The 26800-nt window shown below is 39.8% G+C and overlaps 2 protein-coding genes across 5 annotated transcripts in view; both read left to right on the plus strand.

Moving 5' to 3' along the window:
- Nucleotides 1-1655: 1655 nt before the first annotated feature.
- uchl1 (ubiquitin carboxyl-terminal esterase L1 (ubiquitin thiolesterase)) lies at nt 1656-7419 on the plus strand. Its single transcript, XM_042485322.2, has 7 exons — nt 1656-1814; nt 3199-3340; nt 3832-3917; nt 4421-4468; nt 5054-5123; nt 5204-5262; nt 6318-7419. Exons 1-7 carry the CDS (start codon nt 1686-1688, stop codon nt 6399-6401), a joined length of 618 nt encoding a protein of 205 aa, XP_042341256.2. The 5' UTR covers nt 1656-1685; the 3' UTR covers nt 6402-7419.
- Nucleotides 7420-8655: 1236 nt separating this feature from the next.
- Nucleotides 8656-26800, plus strand: part of LOC121941971 (LIM and calponin homology domains-containing protein 1-like) — a 36670-nt gene continuing 18525 nt past the window's right edge. For 2 of the 4 annotated variants that reach the window (XM_042485024.2, XM_042485026.2), the window contains exons 1-12: nt 8657-9129; nt 18949-19019; nt 19132-19201; nt 19298-19404; nt 19490-19520; nt 19617-19727; nt 20560-20687; nt 20898-20968; nt 22903-23104; nt 23286-23486; nt 23994-24302; nt 24494-24757. In XM_042485024.2, coding sequence (XP_042340958.2) covers nt 9013-9129; nt 18949-19019; nt 19132-19201; nt 19298-19404; nt 19490-19520; nt 19617-19727; nt 20560-20687; nt 20898-20968; nt 22903-23104; nt 23286-23486; nt 23994-24302; nt 24494-24757 — 1682 coding nt within the window. In that variant the 5' untranslated portion in view covers nt 8657-9012. Of the gene's footprint in view, nt 9130-18948; nt 19020-19131; nt 19202-19297; nt 19405-19489; nt 19521-19616; nt 19728-20559; nt 20688-20897; nt 20969-22902; nt 23105-23285; nt 23487-23993; nt 24303-24493; nt 24758-26800 lie in introns of all 4 variants that reach the window. The other 2 variants (XM_042485025.2, XM_088075879.1) reach the window with 2 other exon arrangements.

Here is a 26800-nt window from a genome sequence, read left to right on the forward strand (position 1 = left end):
ATCTACAAGGGAGTCAAATGCAGCTTTAGACGTAGGCCTCAAGAATATTGCACATCAGAAAAAAATGTAAGACAAAACTCTGCTGCCCTCAGTTTTATCTTTGTGCAGTGCAGCAGTTGATGAGACCTAAAATGCTCTTTTACTTAACCCTAAAACTGTGAATATCCTGTGTTACCAATGTATTTCCAAAGTTAGATTTCACATTTTAGTTAAGGCGATGTCACCATTTTCACACATGTCTGTAGATACATGCAGCCTCATTAGAGCCTAAAGAACTACACAAGAATTCACTGAAAGCCTTAAAGGTTACTTAAAAGTTACTGTCAAATTAATTAGAGATTTTCTTAATAAACTCCTGCACAGAGTCCCTTACATTACCTGCAGCAGCAACAGCAACATCATAAAAGACAAACAATACCTTAGTCAGAACTACTGCTGATAGGGAGTGATTATTGTGTCGCGCTTTTCTTTCTAGAAAGAACATAATTTAACCAGAGTTAAAAATATTTGACACCCCACCCCCATTTTTGCACCACCACTTTCCCTATCATTAAAGTCCCTTTGTCAGAACTACTGCTGGTAGGGAGTGATTAATGTGTCGCACCTTTCTTTGCAGAGAGAGCGCGATTTGACCTATAATACATCCATGGATTTGACCAGAGTTAAAAATATTTGACCTACCCCCTTCCCCATGATAACTGACGAACGGTCCCTTACTGGTGTTGATGGGGATTGATTAATGTATCACCTCTTTCTTTCTAGAAAAACCCGTGATTTAACCAGAGTGGTCGCACTTTTCAGCGGTGTGCTTTCACTTATATATATGTATATATTTAATGAGGATATATCTCGTCCTAAGATGTCACCATATGCTAAACGTGTGGTAAGAAGAATCTAGCGTTAAAAATCAGTCTGATATTTCTCGGGAAGCTGGTTGAATATGTGCACCACCGGTTATCTGATTTGAGCCCACCCCCCTGTCTGCCGGTAAGTTGGTATGACCGGCAGTATAAAGTGCGGGTACGCTCTGTAACTTCAACTGACAGCTGCAGGAGCCGAGATAGCGAGCACACACAACCTGTCAAACCGAAACACTGCAAAAATGGAGTGGACCCCGATGGAGATAAACCCCGAGGTGAGGAGAAGTAACTGTTTGGTTAACTTTTTAACGCTTTCACAGACAAGAAACTCACCTGTGGCCTCTGTTTATGTCTTTTCAGATGCTGAACAAGGTGAGTAGCTAACGGTTAAACGTCGAGCAGTGACGACGCATTGGTAACTGATTCAACTGTCGGGTAAGTTTTAGCTAGCTAGTTATGAGGGCAGTTAAACCGTTACCGAGACGACCGTTAAAACACCACCAGGCCACCATGTCGCAACAGTCACAAATACAAGGAGTATAGCGTTATTGTGGACTGTCTGCGTGAAAAGTGGTGTTCAGTATAAAAAAGATGCGACAACAAACAAAGAGGAGCGTTTTTGTGGTTTTAATTTTCGGCAGCATCATCCTCAGCGCTGTCCCCAGTGTCTAGGCTAAAGGGTGTGGTCTGACTGGACCAGTACAACGCAGCATCTTTGAACAGAAGGGAGCATTTGTATGTGTCGCCTCTAAAATCTCCGCTGTTTGATTGAAATCATCGTGTTTTTTTGTTTTGTTTTTTTTTTTTCTCGGCTGTGTGTTCCAGATGATGAGCAAGCTAGGCGTGGGTGAGAGCTGGCGCTTCGTTGATGTGTTGGGACTGGAGGGTGAGCAACTGTCCGCCGTCCCCAAACCATGCTGTGCCTTGATGCTGCTCTTCCCACTGACACAACAGGTAATAATGGGGAGGTGGCGGCGGTGGAGACTGCTTCCTGGAAGGGAAGGGTGGGGTGAGTCACTGATACAGGCTGTCTGGGGTGGGGTGAGACTGAGGTGCAGGGAGGGCATGGATGGATGGGAGAAAGAGATGTAATGTTATGCAATAGGTAAAAAGGGTGAGACTGGGATGATGGGGTAGGAAATGAATCAGCAGATACTTACACGTTTTCTCAATATGAAGCCTAATCATCCTGTCAAATGTATAAAATAATCCTTTGAAACCTGAGCAAATTGGCTTGATTTCTCCTAAAATCACGAGAAAAAGCCAAAATAGAAAGAAGAAATGACCTAAACCTTTGCAAGAAATTTGTAAAAAGTACCAGAAAATTGCCTGAAAATTAGTAAAAAGAAAAAAAAGTTAAAAAAAAAGGGGTAAACAAGATTTGGAAAAGTGCTTAAAATTAAAATTATTCTGTAACATAATTTTAAGTACTTAAGGATATAATTTTTCTTGTTCTCTTTTCCCCTATAAATTTTCCATTGTTTTTTAAAAAAATATTTTATAAATCTAATAATTTCTTGGATGATCGCTTAGGAAATGAATCAGCAGATACGATATGAAGCCTAGTCATCCTTTCAAACTGGACATTAATCATTTGAAATCTGAGCAAATTGACCTGCTTTCAATCAAAAACATGAGCAGAAGCTAATGAGTAACAAAAGAAGAAATGACCCAAAAATTTGCAAAAAAAAAGTAAAAAGTACAAGGAAATTACCTGAAAATTGGTTAAAAAAACAAACAAACAAAAAAGTACTTTTGCCTTTTATCTTTTCCCTAGACATTTTTCCTTTGCTTTTTATATATATATATTATGTATAGTTGCTCATTATCGCTTGTCCATGTTTTTAAAGGAAGTTGCACCAATTTGCTCAGGGTTCAGAAGATTAAATGTTTTAAAGGTCGTCTGAAAGCAGCACAAGAAAAGTGATGTCGCTTCCCAAGTTTCACAGGGTCAAACTACAGACTCTATCACTTAGATTTGCTTGTATTGTGACCCTGAGAGCCAGATTACATCCCCAGGGATAACAGCTGAAATATACTAACAACTAATAAATAAATTTAATTATCCATTGTTTTTTTTCCAATTGGCGAAATTATCAGTTGGTCTACAACATGTCATGTAATTGTGAAAGTGCAGTTACTGTATTTTTTGTGTTTGTGCTTTTTATTTAAATTATGCAACCAATAGATTGGTAACATGTTTTTGTTGTTCTGTTGATTGTTATTTCCAATTGTGATCTTACTCCACATTTACTTTAAAGTGGCAAAACTGTCTGCAACCTCTGTTTGCATGGGCAGATGACCATGACTGTGCTCTGTCTGTCTGTGTGTGTGTCAGCATGAGTCTTTCAGACAGCAGCAGGAAGACAAGGTTGCAGGAGGCTCTGACATTTATTTCCTGAAGCAGACAGCAGTCAATTCCTGTGGCACCATCGCCCTGCTGCATGCTGTGGCCAACAACCAAAGCAAACTGTCATTTGGTGAGTGCACCAAATCACCACTGATACCATAGTAAATTCAAAACAATACAGATTCTCATATTGACATCACAAAAAAAAAAATAAATAAATAAAATGACCAAAACACTGTTGGTCAGTATCAATGACTCAGCAGTTACTTGTGCACCACTTTTTGTTGAAGCTGAAAAATCTAATGGAAAACCCTCAAATCTGAGAGGTCCAGTCTAAAAACTGCATTATAGACAGTGTCATGGGCACAGCTTGTAATTAAGTTTAAATCAGCATGTGTAAACATGAAATTTAACCTCATTGGGCTGCAAGAATTAGATGGAGCAATCCCTAATTTTTTAGTCAAATCACAAACAGGAGTTAGGTCTCCAGTTTAATGCTTAAGGAAAAAAAATTCAAAATGTTCCAGAATATTTACTGAATTGTGAAATTATTTTAATATGAAAGAATATCAGCATATTTATTTATGATTTAACTTTTGATGCTGCTTTTGGTCTTTTCAGATAGTAGCTCTGCCCTGAAGAAGTTTCTAGATGAGACTGCAAACATGTCTGCTGATGACCGTGCCAAACATCTTGAGACTAACCAGGTAAGATAAACATACACACTGCTGAAGCTGCTATTTGTTTTTCTGTTATTTGATTTGAAAGAAATCTAGATTCAGCTGTTACATAAAGTGGGAAACGGATCATCAATGACTAAAGTATCTGTTACGGTATCGATGAGAATTCCTTGCTTATGAGCTAATGATAGAAGGCAGTATGTGGTTAATGTGTTATAGAAAAATATAAGCTATAGATTACATTTTGATAAGTACTTCAAATTGAGTGACTTAATATTGCATAACCTACATTTTCTATTTTACCCACATGGGGGCGCCAGACACTGCCAGATCTCTGCCACTCATAAGGGCCCATTGAAAGCTGCTTTAAACATTTTTGATTACAGAATGTACAATTAAAAATCTGTGTCTTTAAAACCTCCAATGTGTGTTTTTTTCCCCAAGTTAAGTTTCAGATCTGCTGCATTTTAGCATAAAATGATCTGTTTTCACAATATCAAACTGACATGTTCTGAATTTTTCTTCTCCAGGCAATCTGTGAGGCTCACAATGAGGTTGCAGTGCAGGGCCAGTGTAGGGTAAGATACTTAACTACTAATGGTTAACATCTTACAACCGTTTCAGGTGTTAGATCTGCATATGAAACCTTGGAATCATTCATATTAGACAGTTGATACCCTCCTTGTCACTGTCACAGAGACTTCAGTCTGCAGTGTTTTTCCATCCACTTAACTGAGCTGAGAATTGCACGTTTCAGTTTCACATCTCTGTATGTCCATATGCACACTTTTTCTCTCTGGTCCATGCGTGGTTCATACGTGAGCTTTCTCTTTTTCTTTTCAGTGAGTCTATCATTTTCTCTTTATGTATATTATTGAATTTATTTCTTTTCCTGGTAAAAACACCATTTAACCACAGCTGTACAACGTCCAACCAAGTGGAGGTCAATGAAAGAGGATCAGTTAATGCGCCTTGACTCATTAGACCCTGTTGTAGGTTTGACCCTCATCACCATTGGTTTGAAAGTGGTATTAAAGAGATGAGGCACTTTGTATTTAAATTAAATGTGGTGTTGATGGCAATGAGTTGCTTTGCAGTGCTAGTCCCTTTTGTGTCACAAGATTTACTCTGAAAATGATTTCCTCATATCTTAACTTTCACAGCCTGAAGCAGACAAAGTCCACTTCCACTTTATTGCCTTTGTCAATGTAGATGGACAACTTTATGAATTTGGTAAGCTTTTCAACTAATTATGGACATCACTGTCTGTGTTTTCACTTTTTGGATTGCTAACTATCATATTTGTTTTTAAGATGGGAGAATGAATGGGCCAGTTAAGCACGGAGCTACCAAAGATGATTCATTCATAACGGTACGTTAAACTATAGTCATTCTTCAACATTTTGTGTCAGTTCTGTATATGCTAAAATATAATGGTGAGCCAAGCTCGTTTATGCTCGTGGTCTGTGATGAGTCATGGTATTAGAATGGAATAGGGAGTGGCTGGTCCCGAGGGTCTTGATTCAGTCAATAAACTTGGCAAATGCACACTGTCAAATCTCCAGTAGGAATCATAAAAAAGTGGGGACCATAAAGAAGACTGGTAATCTGAGATATGCTTAAATGAACATTAAACAGCCTTGCCTAATAAAATTTTAATATGTGAATAGTTTATATTTAAGCAATGTTATGTTTCACCTTGTACTTGAGCTGCCACTCCTTAAGCCATGCAATTCTGGTCTATTTGTTAAATATTGATGTATAACATAAATAAGCTTTCAAGGAAAAGCAGAATGAATGTGAGTGAAACAACAGGAAAAAAACAAACTGTTTAGTCTCAGTTTGCACAAATGCTGATGAAGTTATTAAGGGTCATATTTGTGTTTAACTCAGCCTTCTAGATGTCAGAGCCTTTTAGATGTCACATCAAACTACCACCACGAGAGGACGCCACATGCGTTAGTGATAAAACCGTAGCATTGAATGTCTGGATGATTTATTGGATCTAATTTAATAGAAGAAGAACAACTTAAATTCTAAATCAAAACTAAAGATACCTACATAGATGAACACCAAATTTGAGGGCCCACTTTCACAATTTTCCTGGAGTAAATGGGTATGTAATATTGGCAACATAAAATATTATTTTAGAAATTATTCACAATTTTGGCCCTATAGTGCTATTGAAATGTCAATGCATGTTAACAGTATTTTGAGGACTGATTTGGTGTAAATGAATATTCCCAAAAATGTCTACAATATGTAGTGCAGTGTTGGTAGAAGCTGGAACAGTATAAAAATGACTATAAGCACTTTTAATGACATCAGGCTTCATATTGCAGTGTTAATATTTTATTGCTCAGCCCCGTTTGAGAGTTACATTTTACTGAAGATTCAGTTTTTTTTCTCCTTTTCATGCATGACCAGGATGCATCCAAAGTGTGCCGCGGCTTCGTGGAGAGAGAGCAAGGCGAGGTCCGTTTCTCCGCAGTGGCTCTTTGTCACAGTTAGATGTTTGGTAGGGTACACAATCAAATTGTAAACCAAAATGTCTTGGAGCTTTCCCATGGCAAACCAAATCATCAGGCACCCAGAACAACCTGTGAGCACATACATCTGCACACACTATGCACTATGAAGCACATCTTGTTGCCACATACTGTACTTTCATCTCATGAACAAAGCATTCTTTAGCACATGTACACAAACACCATCAAAACCTTTTGTTCTGCTGACACTAACTGCTACAAGCTTGTCCAGACCTTTGTATGTGTTATCATTTAGCAACCAGAATTGTAAAACATGAGGTCAGATCTCACCACTGCTTTTGTGCATATGCGTATTTGTCTTTTTGCTACTTTTTTTGTATGTTATCAGTGGTGAATCGGTGTCAAACTCAGATGATGCTTAAATACCTTTTGTGCCAATAAATAGAACAAAAAAGAGAAGGAAAAGGCAGAAAACTTGTGCGGAGAAACGTTCTGTTCTCTGAATGCCTTTAGTTGCTGTGTGGTTGAGTTTATAAGGATCTGACATTCTTCAGAACAGCTCAAATCGACCGTAGGAATAATTTAACCATTGTTCGGGGAACACACGCAACCTTTTTGAGTGGTGTTCTTTGGTGACATTTCTCTGAAAAACAAAGATTTTCTTTGAAAAGTTGGATTTTAAAGTGGTAATGGTGGAAGACAGTAATTTAACAGTGTTTTCAGAAATCAATACAATTGTTTGCACTTTATTTAAGAATTGATTTTCACTGAATAATCTAAAAATAGTCAATTACACTAAAACTATTGGTGTGAGTTCAACTTTAACACAGAAAATACAAAGTTCCAAACACGATAGGGACCATCAAGATCAAGTGCTGCTCTATGTTGGGTTGTTGTTGTGCAGTGCAGGTTGATAGTACCGTGTTTGTAGGCTGTGCACCAATTGTTTACCTTTCTGCACTTTCCAAATACTATGTTGCTTTAGTTCTGTAGGTGATGCAGCTGTGGGAATTAAATAAAGCAACCATTAAACTTAAAAATGCATTCTGGTGTGTTTCTAGCTTTTGCTCTAAAACTCAGTAGTCTATAGTCCTTACTTGACTTCCCCCAGTCACCAGTCTACATTTTAGATGACACCCATTAATACTAATGTCATATGAGGTGATGAAGTGGTTAATGTCCTACATCCTGAATTTATAGTTCTATTGATTTTCTGTTGTGTAACTTGTACTCAATGGCTGTAAAGAAAAAAACAGTATTTTTTTTTTCCAAAATGGGGCATATAGTTTTTTATTTTTTGTCTCTTTTATTTTTGGGGGTTAACATTATACAATAGTGTTTAATGTTAATATTAATATTAACATATAGCCTCAGAAGTTGTGCTCCACCGTGCTCCAACAAGTCTGAATTGTTTAATTTTTCAATATCTATATTGTTCAGTTAATTATTCAATTAATTCTCCACAGGGTTTTGTAACTGGACAAGAAAAAAGCAGGCATCTACGCTTGGACCCTCTGACTCTCAAGGACCTTTGTTAATTTGATTAATTGCAAACTGGTTTCGGTATATGCACCATCATAACACAGTTTACTTAGTTTTGATATCTCAGTGTTCCCGCACATTTTCATGGCCAAATTTTGAAACTTTTCCGTGACTTTTCAAGGATCCATGATAATTTTTTTCTTTACTTTTTTTGCATATGTTCTGGTAATTTTCTCATACCTTCTAATGATTTGTTGCATATATTGCAGCTTATTCTTACAAATTTTTCTCATAAATTGCGTGTTACTTTTCCACAATGTTTAGTTATTTTTACCTCATGACTTTTCCAGACCTGAATAGTTTGATTGGGAAATTCCTTGACTGACTTCTGATACCATGATCATTTCAGTTAATATTGAGCTTAAATTTTGCATATTTCTAAACACATTTTTGTTAAATGGACTCAGGCAGAGCAGCAAATTCCTTCAGGCTCTACTTTTTGACATTTTTTTGCTCAATAGCTCTGCATTTTTAAAGCCAGTGAACTTTCTATTGCTTAGGTGAATTAAGCGAAAATCCCCAAATAGCCACTTCCAGCTGATGCAGGACAACTGTGAAATAATGGGACTTCTTGTGCAACTCTCCTTTTCTCTCTCCCTCCTATCTCCTGTCTCTCTCTCCTCTGCCTCTATCACTCTCCTCTCTATATATCCCTCCTCTCTCCCCCTCTTCCATCTTTCTATCTTCTCCCTCTCATCCTCTCTTTTCTCCCCCCCTCTCCTCTCTATCTCTTTCTATCTCTCTCGACCTCCCCCGCATAGATTCCTGCCTGCGCGTTCACGTCTCTTAAAATGCGCGCCAGCAGCAGCGGCAGCAGCCTCGCGCAGTTCGGCTGCGTACAAGAATCATTATTTTTAGCGCCTGGCTCGTGTTGCAGTGTCGGGGTCGCGAGCGTTTTCCTCCACCTCCGAGTCACTCTTTGAGCAGGACTCGTGGGGAGCACGAGAGGAGCTGAAGTTGCGGGGTGTTTGACGGTAGAAAGCGAGGAGGAGGATAACGGACTGACACAGCGGGGAGGGCAGCACCACCGACACATCCTATCATCACCGTCCGACACACTCTGTGGTCATCGGTAAACGGCCTGCCCGGAGATGGCTAGCCCCACAGCAGGTCGAGATATCCCGGAGGGTTCGCCGCGGGACGAGCCGGAGCTGTCAGGGTCCAACCATCCCGAACCAGCCTGTCTGGAGGCACAGAAATGGATAGAGGTAAGTGACCGTTCAGGGAGGCTCAGGGGCCTGCTGCTTCACCACAGCGAGGACAGAAACGGGTCATACTGGGGGATATAAATACATACAGCCCCACAGCACCGGTGCATCGTCACCTGTTGTGGGGACGATGCAGTGTCGGGTTACGGTGTGGGACAACGGCTCTGCAGCGTGTATGGGCAAATGTAAAAGTTTTCACACGTGTGGCTCCTAATGTCATTGAACGCACACACAGCAGCACTGTGGGGACTTTAAACACCGTCCGAGCTAGAACATAGGCGACAAATATGAAAGTAAACTCCACAAAGTAGTCGTTATTTTTGCGTTTGTTTTGAAGCCTTTTTACTTGCTAGGAGGAGTGACGCCCCCTTATTCAGGCGCGAGGGGATTCCGGTTGCCATGGTAATGGAACCGGGCCAGCGTTCACGCACGAGATGCTATACAGTAACAGCCGTTGATCGCATCGGATGAGATTATGATTCGTGGTTTGCTGCATCGCTTCCACCATCATCTGCTCGGATAAAAACGCCTCTCTCTATAAGCCTGAGTGGTGAATCATGATTTTGCCCGTGGAGCTGCGTTATGACCTATTTTTTGCTGTCCCCGCTTGAGCCTATCCAGCCTACCTGCCAACTAGAATCTCAGATTTGGGAAATAAAGACTCGGATGTACAACAAAATGGACTCTCTCTCTAAAAGTTTTGGCCTTAACCTCACAATTTGGCTGTTTATTGTTTACTCCCACAATCTGTGCAGTTTGTTATAAACACAAGCCAGTTTACTACATGCTGTGGTAGATAGAGAAGAACAAGGTTAGATAGGTTTATCTGACAGATCTAATCGTGAATACAACACCAAAAACACTCGGCCCTGACAAGTAGTGAATGAAGTACTTGAAAGCCATACTTGAGTAAAAGTACAGATTTCTTACCAAAGATGACTTTGGTAGAAGTAAAGGTCACCTTTTAGAATGTTACTTGAAAATATATAAGTAAAAGCCCACAATCTGTGCAGTCTGCTATAAACACAAGCCAGTATAGACCAAAAACCCTCAGTCCTCCTGACACGCAGTTGTAACCTTAAAACCCGATAAAGATTTTAAAAAAGCTTACTTTTATTTATAGAGAATTAATAAGATGACAGGTTTAAATCAATAGTGAAAGATCTTTTACTTGAGTACTTGAGTAAAAGTACATGTATGTACATGATGTAGAACTACTCTGTTACGAGTAAAAGTCCTGCCTTCAAAACTTAACTTAAGTAAAAGTACTTAAGTATTTGCATCAAAGTTAAATTTAAATTTAAGTTTTCATTACGCAGAATGTTCCATTTTAGAATAATGTTGGATTATAATTATTGATGCATTAATGCATGGGAATCACTAAAGCTGCGTTTCCACCAAACCTTTTCGGTATTATACCCTTAGACCCGTACATAACAGTTTAGTCTATTCTGATGAAAGTGAAATCTAGTTTGAGATTTAACATGCATCAAGCCACTTTTAAATATGATACTTTTTTCATTGTGGTTTTCCATCCTCTGGCTCACAACACAAACTTGGCTCTGTCTGTCTGTCTGTCTGTCTGTCTGTCTGTGAGCCTGTTAACCTTTCAAAGTTAAATAGTTCACCTGGGAACATCTTTCCTCCCTGATTACTTTTAGACTTTCAGAGGCCACAGAAGTAGATCATTCGTCTCCCTTACACCCAATTCAGGTCTGTCAGTGCCCCACTTACAGTGCAAGAAAATCAAAATAATCAACACTTCTGAAAAGAAACAATCTTTTTCTGTCTGTGGAGAGTCATTGCCTACTTAGGTGGCTTTAGAGATATATGCAGATCTGTTCCCACCAAACTTGCGCAGTTATCCCTTCAGTGAAGGATGATGAGGTTAGGTGTCACAAGTCATCCTTGTGCCCTTCTCAATCACAAAAAAGGATTATAGAAGATTATGTAGGCCTTTTATATATTCCAGTTTTAAAGGATTAAGTTATCAGCAAGGCTTTTAATAATTCTTACACATCTTGCAGACATAGCAAACCTTTAAAGTTTAAAGCAGGAGTGAGCTTTATTGTATTGAGCATACTTTTTTAATCACTGGTGGTTTGAATGGGTTATAGTTTCGTACCTTTAATGAAATATGACAACACTCTGTGCATCAGTGATGTTAAGACAAACAACCTGACTAGACCTTATTGTAAATGTAATATTTTTTACTTTCAAAATGTAACATAGCACACTACTCCTACTTAACTTATGATTTATTCTACAAATATATATATTTTTTTAACTTGACTTCATCATGGTGTCTGAGGTTTTTTTCTGATTTATTTTTATGCAATCGATCAATAAACATCAATTCAAACACCAGTAAAATAACATAAAAATGGTGATTTTTAAAAAAAATAGTTTTTACAGAATGCTGTTTTTCAGCCCCACTGGTATCATAAAAAATATTTATAAGAATAGCAGTAAATGCAAGCTATACAACATTACAACCAACTTTTGTAAATAATGTTTCAACACATTTCACCTTAACCCATCAGCCGACAAATACCTTGATTCTTAATTTTCATGTAAAAATCTTTCTTTCATTCGCATTTTTCCGTCACTCAATATAATGAAATCTCTATTTTTGCACTCATGGATAACTTGCTCTCAGGAACTCCCCTTAACTCTAAAAAATGGCTTTAAAACTTTCAATCATTGGCAGTTATTGGTATCCAAATGTAATGGACACATTTGAGCCAACACTTAAAAATTACCAGTGGTTGCTATGTTACATCAGTCATAAGTACAAACAGTGTAGTCTGGGTTAACGCTGGCCGCTAAATCTTAATCTCTCCCGCAGCGTCTTTACTCGGCGTTTGTTTTGCTTTGTTGTCTTCCTGCCTCCTAATTCTCTAGCTATTTTCAGACTGGTCAGGCTGGCTCTATTTCTAGTGGTGTATTTATGTGCTCACTGCGCTCACAGGTGGGGATGATTCAGGGTTAACCATTCCACCCTGCTCCATGCAGCATTTGCAGCCTGGGTTTGTGTGTTTGCCATGCCTGTAAGAGTATGCAAAGTGTATTCATACACACACACACACACACACACATGCCTATCAGCTATGCATGATTCTGCTTACACACTCCACAGACACGCCCCGGTTGGGTGACACTGGTCACTATGGGAACATAACATGGGCAGGCTCTCAGGTGTCACTGTTTCCAGGGGGGCAGTAGAGCAGTAGTCTATATATCACCACATGACCCGGGCAGGAAATTAGACTGGCACAGACAAGACCTTTCTATCTGTTTATAAATGACACAGGGCAGGATTAGGCTGTCTCAAAGCTGATACACACCGTCGAAGGTGCTTTAAAGGTTATGGATGTGACATTGAGCAGGTTAAAGTTGTACAGGCTTAGAGAAACACAAAGTTAACTTTAGTGACAGAAGTTAACCTCTGTGGTCACCGGCATACAGTACATAGCTAGACTTAGGGTCTGTCACACAGGGAATAAACGAAGGAATGTGTGTGTGTGTGTGTGTGTGTGTGTGTGTGTGTGTGTGTGTGTGTGTGTGTGTGTGTGTGTGTGTGCGCGCCAGATGTCACAGCTGTCTGTCCTGGGCAGATTAACTCCAATGGTTGCAGACAACCAGCTGTGTCTGCACGAGAGAGAGAGTGTGAGAGCAGGGATTCATGGGATTTTCCATGGATCAAACAGTGTATGAAAGAATGAGAAATAATGATGACACAGGCTTGTTGTTGACAGAGATTTCTTTCATGTCTCAGTGTCTTTTTCAGCCAGAATAACAGTTTTTTATGGACAAAGCTAAACGTGGTATGTTATATTTTTTATGAAGCACTGGAATGCTGCACACGACTTGCAGAAATGTTAGAAATAGTTTATTCTGCATCATCGTGTGACTGGATCTTATTAACACAGTGTGCAATAGTTTGTGCTGTGTCAACTTTGATTCTGTATTAAAAAAATGAATTGCTCAAAATCTCAAATGTAAAATATAGATATAGATTTGATAAATAAAAGCTTTGAGTATGTTAAATAAGTTAATATAGTCATATATTAAAATGTCACAGTGGAATATCATATTTTGCCATTTTTGTATATTTTAATTGAATTAGAAATACCAAAGTATCGTACAATGATTATGCTATGATAGCCTTTTATCACACATTTCATTTTAGTTTACTGCTAATTTATTGTACAGTGATGATGTGTAGTACAATAAGTGTGCTTGGAGGAAGTACTTTTGTTCCTCATTGAACAGATATCAGTTGTGAGCTGCTGAAGAGTCTGATGTTTTCCAGTGTTGAATCACTCGGGTTAATTACTCTGATCCAGATTAAACTCATCCTCAATCTGGATTATGACTTTATCTCTCTGTTTTCTCTTTCAGTTTTTTTTCTCTCTTTGTCTCTTCTTCTCTGTGTGTCACGTGGCCATTAGTGTGCAGAATGCCTACAGCACATAATAACATTATAACAAGGCTTATGCTTCTGCAACACCACAAATTAAAACACCGGTCTCTCTCAGTGCTCTGTGCATCACACTCTAATCATCTACCGTAAATCTTCATCAACTGGCTTTACTGGAAGCACAAAAATGGTTTAGCATGATTCAACTTAGTGCCTCCCATACATTAATGTTAAGTTTTGCCAACCTTTCGTGTAAATACGTGTCACAGGGCATTTAAACATGTTACACTGCATATCGTTTGACCTGAGGAAGCTCAACTTCATAGCTAGCGTAGCCATATCGACCTAAACCAAACTGCAATCACACTGTTTTAGACTTATTAAGGATACAGTCAAAAAAACATTCTCTAAATATCATACACAATCACATAATAACGCTTCCAATAACTTTTTTTTTTTTTACATTATCTACACAGACAAGATTCCAGTAGTAGTACCAAATATTGACCAAAAGTATTAGAATCAGCCATGTTTGTCTGTGATTATACTGCTTTCTGTTATTTTCATAAAATATAACATATAAAATATGTTTTTTTTTATCTGTATTACAAAACCAGAAAGAATATCAGTCATATCTGGCTGTACCCTCAGGATAGAGAATGGCCATTTTGGAAATGTTTGAAACATCTGTTATATCAGCAGCTAACCTAATATTTTTTATTCAAATATGAGAGTCTATAAATACCTTTAAAACAACAGAAACTATTGTTAAACGACCTTCCGAAATTTTAACAAGTATTTATCCTTTGAAAAAATGATCTCCGTGACAAATGGTACATTGTAATTTTAATTTTTTTTTTTTAAAATTTTTAATTTTAATTTAATTTTAATTATAAAACAAAAAACTTTAGCTACAAACACATTAATATGATTTTGCCTAAAAACGCATAACTATTGCTATGTTTACACATAGCGTCCACACTACCACAGTGTTTTGGAACCTCTATAATGGAGTCATTTGAAAATGCTGCTGACCCCCTTTGTAGTTTAAAAACTCTGTGGCTCATTTGAGTCTGGATGGGCAGACACAGGGACGTTTGAAAACCATGATGCAGACACACATGTCCACTCCAGGATTGGGTCTTACCAGTCTCATGCCAAAACATGATAGCTAGGTCTACAAACCTGTTTTCATTTCATCCTTGTGTGGATGATATCACTCCTCAGTCCTTTCCCATTACCATGGCGTCTGCCACCAAAGGATAATGCTCTAATCATTGCATTTGCTTTACATTAAATCCCGATCTGTTTTCTGCTGCCATGACCACCTTATACTCATGTTACTGGCATTTTCAGTAACTGTTCTACCTCGACATCAGTCCAAGCAGAGAAATATTTGGTTTTACTTTTTGCCATCTCTGGCAGTATTTTCTGTACCTAAGAAATCAACAGCTGAGCAGACAATCTGCTTCCTGTTTAAAGTGGCACGCACATGCCCAACGTACATGAGCTGCCATTTCATATGCGCTTTCAGACATGCTGGTATGAAAAATTATTTATGTAATGGTGCTAAAGTGCTTGTGGTTACAGAACGAATTAGTATGTATGTAGCTTTCAGGGTCAGCACAGGAGATAGTTTGACTGTTCCATGATAAACACTAGAATGACGCCCGGAGAGGGCACACTTCCACCCAGGCCAAATGAAAGTCAAAAACTGTGTATGTGTGTATTTGTGTATATGCCCTGTGATTCAGATCCGCTTCAAAATTTAATGGGTTCTTCTTTGGCCCATGCCTCCCTCTTCACCATATTTCATAAAAATGGGGTCAGTGGTTTTTCTGCAAACCAAACTGGACACATAACCTCTTTGGTGAAGACGATAAACAACAAACTGTGTCAGCTGCAGCAGTATAGCTCCATATTATTATCACTTTTCTGGGCCTGCAAATGTTGTCTTTTGTCACTTAAATGCATTACAGCACATGTGCTTGTTAGAAATTACTAACTTGATATCCTGCATATATTTTTCTCCTCTCCTACTTTCTATTTTTCTAGCCTCTCATTCTTTCCATCTTATTACAGTTGTTAAAATAAAGTAAAGGGTACTTTGGCCTACTTCTGCTTCTTCTCTGCCCCCCACACACAACCTCACCTCAGGGTTTAAATGGTAGCTGCTGCTGCCATTCACACAGACTGAGCAGAGCAATCCACCGTGGGGACTGAGAGGGAGCCAGGGAGGGTCGAATTACCGTCGTTGGCGTTGAAATACCCCCAAGGCTTCTGGCTTGATTCTTGTAGCAGACACGAATGCTCACTAAAAACGCACACATATACACTCTGTCTTTCTTTTAAACACATTCATGACACTCTTTCATCCTCGGTTTACATTTTTCATCCAAAACATGAATGCTCACGTCAGTCACTATGTCTAATTGCTGTATTTCAGTTTCAAGATTTTACACATAACCGATTGTTAACCACCCTCACCCCCCCACCCACTGTCTGTGTCCTGCAACACACACGCACACACACTACCCACACGAAACACAAACACAGTCATCCAGCTCTCCTTCAATACAGTACTCTCTTTGGTCAGTAAATTATGCATGACCATGCTGTAAATGTTTCAAAGGCCTGGAGTCAAACCTTGATAAACATGACGTATGCCAGCATGTGTGTGTATGTGTGTGTGTGTGCGTGTGTGTGTGTGTGTGCGTGCAAGACAACAGAATGATGAAAGACAAGAAAAAGAAAGAGATGCCAATGGGAAACATCTGGTCATCACTTATATAACGATAAAACAATAGGCTGTTTTCATAGCTGCAGATACACGGCGTGTGTGTGTGTGTGTGTGTGTGTGTGTGTGTGTCCGTCCTTTTCATACATGTGGTACACGTGCATCAAAACTGTATAAAGACAAACTAAATAAATCAAAAATGTCATCAGAATTAATGAGTTGACAAAGACTGTATTAGAAAAAAAGCAGAAAAACTCAAATATTTAGCCATGAGAATAACCCCAAATTATAGTTTGTGGTCATTTGCAGACAAAAACTGACACTTTGGCTTGCAGCAAGTATGTAAATAAATATAAGAGCATACTGTATATGAGCAGTAAAGACAGGGAGAGTTGGTGCCTGCAGTTAACAGTTTCCGCGCTAACTATAATCTGTTCTAATCTGGATTAGAAGTCTGAACAGTCAAACCTCTCTTCTTTGCCATTCATCCTTGGCTGCCGGTTACACAACAGCTCCACAGAGCAGTGCATGTGTGTGGGTTGGTGTTGTGGTATGTCACTGTTGGCTTCCTCCTACGGGATAGGCTGCAAATTGGGAGTCCAGGTTAGAGGATTGAGATTATCGTTCGCTCAGGCTACGACTGCGTGCATCTAAATCGGGGAAAATGGAATGAGGACACAGAGCAGTGTGTCATTGGCTCGGCGTCAATCTAATTTGGTTTCTACTGAAGCAAAAAATGTTGGGGGAAGGGTGAACCGGGCAGCAGCAGGTTCCTCTGTCGGGGACATAGTGTAGCTCAATTCAACAGACTTCAAGCACTTTTGGACTTGTTATTTATCTGTTAATTACATCGATCATATTAGGGCTAATGTGTTGACTATTTTTCACATACTTTGCTACCCCTTTAAAATATCAAGTTACAGGAAGCAGAGACTCCATCACAAGTACCAGGAGCCCAAAATTACATCTTCAAAGTGCTTGTCTAGTCAGACTAACTCTCCAAAACCCTTAAATATTCCATTTACAGTGTTATGAAACACGGAAAAAAAGCAGATCTTATCTTTTTAGGAGCTGGAGCCAGAGAATGTTTCATTTTTGCTTTTTAAACTTAAATGATGAATCATTTGTGGAGGATGATGATTCAATTTTGTTTGTTTGTTGTTCTTGTATTGATGTCTGTCCAATACTTTGTTCTAACCTTTTTGATGACACCAAAGAAGAGCATCATGGCCAAAAATAGAGGGCATTGCTGTAATTTTTGAGGATGTTACTCAAGCCCTTTTTACACAGACATCGTGCCATAGGGCTGCTGCAAAGTCCCTTATTTTATGTCACCAAATAACAGCAGCATCATGCTGCTCCAGTGTGTGATTATGGACTGCATACTGTACTCAGAAGCAGAAGGTGTGACAGGTGTGACGTTTCACACAACAGCGTCAGCCTCTAGTGTGCCATATAACATTTGCATAGGCAACACTTTAAAAAAACATAACAATGGCATAACATATCAGTAACAATCATTTTGGTGGCTGATCTCATCCTCAGCTTGGAGGGTAAGGAGCTCCCAAATCTCATAGTTTTTCCCAGTTTTTTCCCAATTTTACAGCTGCTGTTCTTCTTTGAGTAAGCTGCTGAGTGCTACTAGACACTGCTGATAAACCAAGACGGTCTTCTTAAGATTTATTTTCTGTGTCACGTGGGTTTCGCCACAGCTCTGCTCCTTTAAGAGACTAGAGGCAGCCTTGAGCCTCTTCATTACAATGGGAAAGGTGAATGAGAGTACAGATTGTTGCTGTTCCCTTAGTCCTATAGTCACAGAAGTCAATATTGGACCCATTCGTCACAAGCCCCGGCCCTTCTAAACATTCTGACACTGAAATGGCATTTTTCAGACAGACAAATCAGGAGAAAATTAACTCTGTTCGAGACATTTCTCTGTTTTTGCAACATAGCCCTGTGAGATTTGGCAACAACGGATGTCAAACGAGCGGCAAAATTAGGAGCAAATATTACACTGATATTGCATATTGTATTGTATAGTTGGGGTATGCAAGAGAGGGTGTCTTTGGTTCCAAGAGTTACTTTTTTAAATCTCCCGCGGTTGGTTGCATGTACAACAGATCGTCAAAATGTCACAACAGTCCCACCCATTATCCCATCCTGCTAGCTGTCTTGTTTATAAAGATGTTGTTACAGTATTGTTGCTGGCTTAAAGGCAAGACAACTCTGTCCCCCCAATTCCATGAACGGTCTTTTCATACATTAATGTCAAAGTGACACAACAGATCTGACCAGGATGTGTAAAAGGGGCTTCAGTCTGCAGTCTCCTGCTTCCACTTAGTGCAATTAGAAAATTAATCAACAATAATTATGATTATTTATTCAAGTCAATCATTGAGAAAAATGCCAAACATTTTCCTCCCTCTCAGTGTGAGGCTTCGATATTCTATGAACTGAATATCTTTGGACTTTGCGCTGTTGGTTTGACAAAGCAAGCAATTTTAAGACATCACACTGGGCTCTAGAAACTTGTAACAATCATTTTATAGGTTTTACAATCAACTGAAAAAAAAAAACAATAATTAAAAATTATTGCTAGTTGCAGCCATAGTTCCCTACAGTCCACCTCCTTTACATCTGTCTCTTCCTGTCCCCTCAGGCTGTAACGGGGAAGAGCTTTGGCGACAAGGACTTCCGCAGCGGATTGGAGAATGGCATCCTGTTATGCGAGTAAGCCCTGTGACATCACTCCCCACTCAGATTTTGATGTCTGAAGTAGCAACAACATACATCAATTCCTCTAAGACTCAATAAATCTCTGCCTCCCCCCTCCTCGTCTCAGGCTGCTGAGTGCAATCAAACCGGGGCTGGTCAAGAAGATCAACAGACTGCCCACCCCCATTGCTGGGCTGGTAAGAAGACACTCCAGCATGACATTCATCCCAGTAAAACCAGCATGTTTGTCTGTCTCTCTGACTGTCTGTGGTCCCCTGCTGTCTGTCTTGTAGGACAACCTGTCAGTCTTCCTGCGGGGCTGTGAGGAGTTGGGCCTGAGGGGCTCACAGCTGTTTGACCCCGGGGACTTGCAGGACACTTCCATACGAGCCAACCTCAAGTAAATAGCCGTGTGTGTGTGTGTTTTTATTTCTGTCCATTGTAATGAAGTATCACATGACAGTAACACACCTTTCCCTCATCAGGGACTCTGACTGCAACCGCAAACTAAAAAATGTAAGCCCTTTCTTTTGTTTTCCTGCTTTATCTTCTTCGTCAGCGTGTTTAGCATTTATGAATATACATCAAACCTCATGTATCTGTGTCTCTCAGGTGCTGAACACAGTGTTCTGGCTTGGGAAGGCTGCCAGCGGCTGCGCCTCCTACAGTGGCCCTACTCTCAACCTCAAGGAGTTTGAAGGGCTTCTTGCTCAAATGAAGGTGGTGAGTGAATGCGGTGAAGAGGACAGAGCAGGAAGGAGGGGAGGAGAGGGAGGACAGTCAGAAAGACAGATAGCGGTGTGGAGGAGGAGGTGCGGGGGATGGATTTTTAAGTTTCCTGTCTTTGTTGGGGTGCAGGAGAGATAACGAGACAGGAGACAAACACATTTTTTGTTTTTGTTACACCACAGCTACTCCTATTTCAGGGAGAGTAAGAAAAGGGACACAGGATATGAGTTTAAGCAGAAGAATCTTTGCATGTTTTATCTAGTGGATCAATTAGAAGTCAAATATCAATCAACACCCGGCTTTTTTGGTTCTTTTGCTCCTGGTCTGCTTTTCAAACAACATCTCGATAACAATAAGTTCATTAATGAATTAGCTGATCAAAATAAAATTACTCTCCAGCTACTTCCATACTCAATTAATTGTTTCACTAATTTCTTTCAAGCAAAAATGTTGATGGTTTGCAGGTTCTAGTTTCTTAAATGCAAGAATTTGCTGCTTTTCTTTGTCATTTATGACAGTAATTGAAGAGTCTTTGGGTTTTGGACTGTTGGTTGAACAAAAGAAACTTTGTGAGGGGTCTCTTTGCACTCTGCAAAATTATGATGAGCATTTTTCAACTGTTTGATATTTTACAGACTAAACAGTTGATCAAATTATCGTGAAAATAATCTGCACATTGATCAAAAGTGACAAAAATCCCTAGTTGCAGCCCTATTCTCAATCCATGTATTGTCTCTCAAGTTAACTTCTTCATACATCGTCCCTATTGATACACTTTTCCATATATTTCCCGATGACTGATGTGTGTTTGTGTGTGTTTTGTTAGGAGAGTGAGGAGGGAGGCGACGGTTCACAGAAACGCAGTGTGAGAGACAGCGGCTACGACTGCTGGGACTCTGAGAGGAGTGACTCTCTCTCTCCACCACGACACACTCGAGACAACTCCCTAGACAGGTGAGAGACATCTGTCAACACACACACATACCCGAATATGTGGACCCACACACCAGGGGTATCCCAGGTTTCTGACGAAAAGTTAAATACAGTTTTTGACATTTTGCACATTTCAGAAACTCATTAAAAGTTCAAATTGTCCATTGACACAAACCCCCATTTTTTTTTTACAATAATATTTTTTTAATCTGTTTTGTTTGTTTTTGACAGTCTGGACTCCTTTGGCTCCCGCTCACAGCACAGCCCTTCTCCTGATGTGGTGAATCGAGGCAACAGCGACGGTTGGTTCTGATCAATGTCTCTCAGATTCTCTCAAATTTTGGAACTCTCTGAGTTAGATCTTTCCACCTGCTTCTAGTCTTTATGCTAAGATAAGCTGGTCCCATTCTTTGTGCATAAACATGAGAGTGAATGTTGATCTTCTCATGTAACTCACTGAGAGAAAGCATATAAGCATAGCTCCCAAAATGTTGAACTATTCCTTTAAAGCAGCAACGCAAAACCCACTCATCCATAAATAGTCTGACAGTCGTTCTCCAGCATGTTGGGGTTTTAACCTTGGTATGTTGTGGCCAGTCAGGCGCGCTGGACAACAGCTGAACGTCTCAGACTCTGTGTGTGTGTGTGTGTGTGTGTGTGTGTGTGTGTGTGTGTGTGTGTGTGTGTGTGTGTGTGTGTGTTTGTGTGTGTGTGTGTGTGTGTGTGTGTGTGCCCCAGATGCAGCAGCTGTTGGTCTGAGTAGCAGTCACTAGAGATTTAGACCTGGGAAACACAGGCTGAGGTCAACATCCTGCCTGTCGTATGTCAGTGTATTCTCGTGTGTGTGTGTGTGTGTGTGTGTGTGTGTGTGTTTGATCACAGGCATCCTGTTTGTGTCTTTTATGTTGACAGCATAATATGTGTGCAGCAGGGTGACAAGAAAAACACTATTTCAGAGCCAGGAATAGACTCCTTCCCTACATTCCCAGGAGGTCACAGAGAAAGTGTGCTATCTTACAAATGAATATTTATTACCTGACAAGACAGATGGACACAAGATATTAATTGACCTAATATGTCCGTTTGCAAGAGAAGTGATCAGTGTTTCTCATGAACTGACTGCCCTCTTAAAGGTGTTGCAGTTACATTTAGACAGATATTTACACTGAAAATATCTGTATTATTATTACTTGGGCCATATAGTTGTAGTTTTATCCAGTATTTCTATCAGTTTTGTTAACACTGTACCCACCAAAAGTCCAGAGAGAGAGCTGGAGTTTGAGGACAAATTCGACGGGTTACAAACAAGCCAACAGTCTAGTTGAGTATCTAAGTCACTCTCTTTTGGGGTAAAACTGAAATTGGACACATACAAAATGTTGCTAATAATCACTCATTCTTTTCCAAAAAAATTTGTCTTACCTTGAAGTTTGTTCAAAATCTGTGAGTGCTTGTGCATCTTGCCCATCGGGCTACTTTTTTAGCAAAGTTGACACATTCATAAACTCAGCAAATAACCTAACACTATCGCCAATAGAAATGATCGCCAAAATTATGAAGATAACATCGACACTTAGGATTAAAGCGGGAATATCCTTTAACTTAACCTTTAGCTTGATTTCTTCCAAAATCATGGGAGAAGGCAATTAGCAACTTTAAAAAAATTACCCAAATATAAACTAGAGTAGGTAAAAAGTTACAAGAGAATTAGCAGAAATTATTAAAAAAAGTAAATTAACAAAAACAGGAAATGATTAGTAAAATGTGCTAAATAAAAACAAAAATAATAAATATAAGCTAAGCCACCTTGCAATGTATTCTTTTGCTAAGATTTTTTTTTGGCTTTTGCCTTTATTTTTATAGGACAGCTTAAGCGTGAAAGGAGGGCGCCCTGGAATGTTTTCTTTTTTTCTAGCTATTATAGCTAGTTTTACTGCGATCTGCACGCCAAATAAAGGGGCTAACCATCATGTTATTTTAGGTGCAACAACTGAAAACTGATGTTTGGCCCGCTTAAGATGAATATTTCATTGTCTATTTCATGATAGTGTTTGCCCTGAGTGACATGGAGCAAATTGGAGCTGGCACAAAAGATTTTATTAACGTTTGTTGTAAGAAACAATATGAAGCTGAGCTGGAGTTGTTATACAAGGTCCAATTAAAACTAATTCCTGACATACTTTCTAACCTTCTTCACTCTTTTCTCTTTTATGCTCCATCGCTCTTTGTTGCCCAGGGCGAGGCAGCGACTCGGAGGCCGATGCCCCTAACAGGAGGCCAGATGTGAGGAAGGATGACATGTTGGCCAGACGGACAGCCAGCAGTGATTCAAGAAGCTCCATTCCCTTTAACCAGTTTCTTCCCAACCGAACCAACGCCAGCTCCTACGTTCCAACTCCAAGGCGAAAACCACACACAGAGGAAGGAGAGCAGCGAAGGTAATGACCGACACATCAGTGCAATAAATAATTCAGATGCAAATTCTTCTTTCTGCACACAAGTTATTAAGCGCTGCAATGGAAAAGTACACAAACTGAGCAGGAGGAAAAGGTAAATCACACAAGACACACAAACTACTTCATTCCTAATCATTCCCTGCCATTACGCGCTGTTCCCCAGTCACCCTCAAACCACTCCAGAGCAGTCCAAAAGAACTGGACCACACCACAAAATTCCCAAAACTGTCACTTGGGCACTTGAGAACAATGGGGAAAAACAGGAAGAGGAGAAGGTGACCCAGGAAGTGTTGGAGCAGAGGAGGCTGCAGAAGTTGGAGAAAGCAGGAATTAAAGTTCTGCCTGCTGCCGTTCGCTACAGCAGGTCAGAGAGGAGGAGCATGAGAGCTGCTACCGTTTGACAGTTTTGGTCGTGTTCACTAACGGATTGTTTTGATAGTAATTTTGTTTGTTTTTTTCCCCTGGTTCTACCTTTATGCTGGTGCTGAGGTTTGGCGTTTGGTTTTGTGTAGGTTGCAGCAAACTGGCTGATTAATGATGAGTTTTGTGTTGGCGTACAGATCAGACTAACTGCTTGCTCGTTTTCAGTGGTTTACATATGGGAGAAGATGATTTAAATCATTTTAGATATTAATATTTTAATGGAGGTTTCAGTGCTCATGAATTGCTCCCTCATTGGTTTTGTTGTTATTTGACGCACAGTGACGCCTTTGACTCTGACAAATCAACGGAACCATGCCATATGACAATATCTGTAGACGCATGTCAAATCCGAACTTTGCACGGTGGTACCTCTGCATACAACATGCAATGCTGGATTTTCAATAATCTCTGAAATTACCTCTCCACGCCATTCCATCTCCAACCTCAGCCCTCCCACAATGGAGGAAAATGAAGTGAGGTCACCATCTCCAAACATCATCCTCCGCTGCAATAATGACTTTTTGAGCTCTCAGAAATCTGTATGGGACTCCTCCTCTGACGCGGAAGAGGAGGCAGAGGTGCGTAAAGTCCCGGATGTTCGTAAAGATGACCTGGCATCCAGACGAGCTCATCGGGGCCCAGCTGCTCCCAAGGTGCATCAGTTTGTCCCGCCACCTGTATGTAGCGACAAAGACCGAGAGCGCTGGGAAGGCATTAGACGAGCCTCACAGCAAACGCTGCAGGAGAAGGAGATCAGGTTAGCTGGTGTTTGTTTCTGTGCGTCGCCGTTTTTCTTGCATTTTCTCTCTAACTCGCTGCTAAATAACCTCTTCAATTTTCCTACTCTGTCTTTGGGTGTTGTGGTCATTTGTGGTTTGACGTGTGTGTGTGTGTTTCACTTTGATGTGTGCCGTGTGATGCCTCTGTACTGGCTCTTTGATTGGACAGTGAAAAGGAAGCAGTCCCTGACATCATTACACGCAGAGACAACCCCTTCCTAAACTCCGCCCCTCGCCGCGAGGAAGAGGAGGATGGGGAGGAGGTGGAAGAAGAGGTTATGGCGATGCCTAATAAGCAGAAGGATGACCTGGCTCGTAGGCGGGCCCAAAGTAAACCCCTCCCTCACAGGGAAGGACCGGTGAGCTTTGTTTCTGCCTCCATGAGCCAGGCAGATATGCAGAAGTGGGAGAGACTCAAGATGACTGAACCCAGGTGCTCAACACACTCTCTCTGTTTCAGCACACATGCAGTAAAGACCACTTCAATTCTGCTGTATGTTGGAGTGTGTGGTTTGTTAATGACTGGGAGGATGTGCAGTGTGTGTGTGTGTGTGTGCTTCTAGTTTTAGTTCCAGTTTGAAGCAGGTCATTACAGGCAGGAGATAATCTATAATCTACAAAAGACTTTCATATGAAGTTACAGCCCAGACCAAATATTGTTTTAAAGTAAGCCTTACAAACAGTGGCTTGAAGTCAATCATGTTGAAACCTCACTAAACTGCTAAAAGTAAGTATGCATTATCTTAGAACCCAACGTGTCAGGACTCTATATTTGAGTCAGCTATTTTAAAATCCATTGCACCAAAATACGGTTATTTTATAGCAGCAGTGCAGATAAGACAGAGCAGTAAGATAAAAACCTTTTTACTTTAGTTTTCTTTTTGCATCTGTTAGTTTGTTACAGTATGATTTAAACTTAATCTAACTTTATGGAAATAAATGACAAAGAGTTACCTTTCAGAAGGGACCAGGATCATGACTGTTATAAAAAAAATGTAAAAACAAAAATTTATATTTTAATTTTGAGTGTGTCCAAATAGAAATGATCTGACATGCAACCCCCCACAAAACTTGATTTAACACTTTGATTTTTGTATGGATTAAACAAATGAAATATACTGTGTTAATAAGTAAGCCTCAGAGGCGCTGGTTGGTAGAGTCAAACAAGCTGTTTCCCTCTTTACTTCCCAAAATGTCAAACTGCTACATTAAGCCATTTATTAAGCAAAATACCAAACAATTATTGATTCTAGCCTCTCAAATCTTAGAGTTTGTTACCTTTTTCCTATTTTGTATCAATAGAATATCTTCGGTTTTGACTGTTAAGACAAAACAATCACTATATATATTCTCCTTGGGCTAAGGGGAAACAATATGGGATTTTTTCTACTGCGCGCTGGCATGTACATAAAAACAGATATTAGCATATATTTGTTGAATCTTTTGGCAATGGGACAAGATTTTGGTATTGGAAGCATTGTAGTTCCCATTTGTAGTTTGAGTAGTTTTGACTAATCACGTTTGAGCTGCAGGTAAACAGTCTGTGTCGAGAGGCTGAACGAATTTGGCTAAATGCAAATTTGGAACCCATCGGCTAAAGTCTGACTTGTTCTGTGATTCTGTTTTCTAAAACATCTATTTAACCTCTGAGATCAGCCGAAAATGATCAGCTGAAAATTCTTGGAAATTTTGGGACAGATATCCTGCTGAAATATTAGCCGGTGCCCCAAGAGGTATAGCGTCATCAGACTGATAGCTGATGGGTTCTGAGATAGTTTAATGATTAACTGAGTAATCAAAAAACATATTAACAGGTTACTACATAATGCAAATGGTTATTTGTTGCAGCCTTTAAAGTAAATAGTTAATTTTAAAAAGATATAAGGTCATGCCAGGTGAGTACCATCCTCTAACAGTCTTTTATAGTTAGAAACACAATCAGAAATGTCTAAAAACAATCCCAAAAGATAACCTCCATTGTCTACTTGTCAATATTTCACCAGTTTCAGCTGTTTGTCTTTAGTCTCGTGTATCCTTTTGTGAGCAGCCATATATCCCCGTAGATTTCCCTTCTCCTCTTTTCTCTGTTGCTCCCCATGTTCTCATCTGCTTGTTTATTCTCCTCACTATTGTGCACTTCAGGCCTCTTCAGTCTTCTTTGACAGGCATTGAAACAGAGCAGGGAACTGGCCGGTGTGTGTGAGATTGTGTGTGTGCGACTGTGTGTGTGACCAAAAGAGAGGCGACTGTTGGCTGTGAGCACTGCTTCGGCTTTGTCTTTCTCCCTCTGCGCTGATGTCATTACATAGGATAAAGAGTTTTTTGTGTTCCCAGAGGAGCAGCAGTTACCAGGAAAATGTGGCTACCTAGAGTAGATAAAAAGCTCAGCATGTATGTTGTGATTGTACGTATGTGTTGAAGGGATTTAAGTACACAACTGCATGCTTTGTCTTCTTCTGTCCATCCACACTTCCTG

This window comes from Plectropomus leopardus, chromosome 3 (genome assembly GCF_026936395.1).
Source record: "Plectropomus leopardus strain MGB_pleo_1.0 chromosome 3, ASM2693639v1, whole genome shotgun sequence".
NCBI classification, from domain to species: Eukaryota; Metazoa; Chordata; class Actinopteri; order Perciformes; family Serranidae; genus Plectropomus; species Plectropomus leopardus.